Here is a 2,057-nt window from a genome sequence, read left to right as displayed (position 1 = left end):
TATTTTACAACTGGAAGTTTGTACTTTTTGACCCCCTTCACCCATTTCACCCACCCTCACCTCGCCCCAGCCAACCACCAATCTGTTTTCTGTATCAATGAGTTCAGTTTTGTTTGTTTCTCAATTCCACATATAAGTGAGATCATCAAGTATTTGTCTTTCTCTGTCTGACTGATTTCACTTAACATAATGCCCATCATGTTGTTGCAAATGGCAAGATTTCCTTCTTTTTTTTTTTAATAATTTTATCTTTGAAATTTAGAAACAAATTTTAAGATCTGAAATACAATTCCTAAAATATCAACTTCTCCAGAAAACTGTGGCTACACAATAATGCATTGCCTCTATCATGTTAGAACGTGCATTAGACTCAAACACAAAAACCATGAAACAAATCACCACCCTTCAACAATTTGAACAAAGATAGAATGCCTAAGGAACAACATAGATGGACTTGCAGAGGATGGGCTGTTTTACTTCAAGCACCATAAAAAAAAAAAGAGCACAAATGCGTGGGTTTTCAGGTATATACATTAAGTTGAACCTTTGGCACTAGGAATCAGGGCATTTTGTCATGTAGCATTAACACATATTAGAAAATTGTGTAGTGTGAAAGGGAAAGAAACACCAGCATTCAAGCAATATTGTCAACTAGGCAATAAAATGTTCTACTCAATGCTTCTTCTTTGTCTAATTACTGCATACACTGGTAGCAACTTTGAAATGAGAAAAGGAGCTTACACTCCTTTTATTTTCTGTTTAAAATAAAACAAAACAAATTGAAACATAAGCCCTGTTATACATTAACAATTTTAAGGAACATCAATTATACAAGAAAAGGACTAAGAACAAAAAGAGTATTTACAGATATTAGACATAACAGTGAGTGGTCAGTAGACCCTCACAGGGCTTTGCGGTGGTACTCAGCCAAAGCTACTTTGTAATCACTGGCAGTAAACAGAGACGCAGCATTCTTTGCCAGATATTTTAGGAAATCATGCAGATAGCCCAACAACAATGCAAGGCTCTTCTCATCAAGGGGCGTATATGCCAACATTGCTCCAATTCTTACAAATAATCTCAGTAGGTGTGGTGCTCCATAAACCTGGGACATCGGTGCATCAGGGTAAGCCAAGAGGATCTCAGCATATTGGGGCCTCTCAAATTTGTAGAGCAGCTGAGTGCCCAACATCTCATTAAAATACTCTTTTATTCCTGCCACAACTTCATTAACCACGTATTCCTTATTATCAACATTTCCCTGTGATCTCTTGCAATTTGTATACTCTTCCAGAATTGCATCCACATTTTCCTTAGCAGGGAGTTGAAACAGCTGCTTCTGCCTGGTAACTAAGTCCCAGTCCTCAACAAGCCATGGTTTTAATTCTTCAGGGATCTTCACTTAAACTTCCGTTCTATTCTTGAAAGCCTCCTTGCTTTCAACAGTGGGGTCTGCCCGGGCCCTTTTCTTCCAAGGTGGCTGAGGTGCTTCGCTGGTACTGCCACCATCTCCGTTGCCTGGAGTCTTCTGCTTGTTCTTTCTTGTCTTCCTCACAGATCCTGAAGGGGGGTTCTCAGCAGAGCGACCCCCCATCTGCCTGGGAGAGCTGGTTCCAGATTCTTCTGCTGTGGACCAGCTGTCTTCTTTCCTGAGGAGGCCCCTCTCATCTTACTTATCTGCATATTGCTTCTGGTTGGTTTTTTGAAGTTGTCTTCTTCTACAGATTGTCGTCCACGAGTTTGAGAACCCTGCTTCCTGGAACTCATTCAACCCTGTTTTTATGCCAACCAATAATCCGCTTCCTTTTTTCTGTTCCAAGAACTAGTGTTTTCCCAGATAGAATCTTATAGATCTTCTGATATGCTTTGGAAGGATGAGGTGGGAGACATAACCTAGAAAGGAAAGCAAGTATCCAAGATTCTGTAATCAGGAATGGTTCTGCAAGCAGGATCAGATCTTCTGATCCTTACTAGACAGCAAACTTAAGCTTTTCTGATGATGGCCTGAAACGAGAATCCAATTCTTTCCAGCAGTTGACGTAGGATCACCTCGGGCC

The 2,057-nt window shown here is 40.4% G+C and overlaps 1 protein-coding gene across 1 annotated transcript; it reads right to left on the bottom strand.

Moving 5' to 3' along the window:
* Positions 1 to 255: 255 nt before the first annotated feature.
* LOC108405026 (mortality factor 4-like protein 2) lies at positions 256 to 2,057 on the bottom strand. The gene is given in 2 exon segments (XM_037019357.2): positions 256 to 1,590; positions 1,593 to 2,057. Coding segments are annotated over 2 exon segments (864 nt in total). The 5' UTR covers positions 1,768 to 2,057; the 3' UTR covers positions 256 to 901.

The sequence above is a fragment of the Manis javanica genome, chromosome 11, assembly GCF_040802235.1.
Source record: "Manis javanica isolate MJ-LG chromosome 11, MJ_LKY, whole genome shotgun sequence".
NCBI classification, from domain to species: domain Eukaryota; kingdom Metazoa; phylum Chordata; class Mammalia; order Pholidota; family Manidae; genus Manis; species Manis javanica.
Note: the sequence above shows the minus strand (reverse complement) of the source record. Positions and strands in the feature narration are given on the sequence as shown.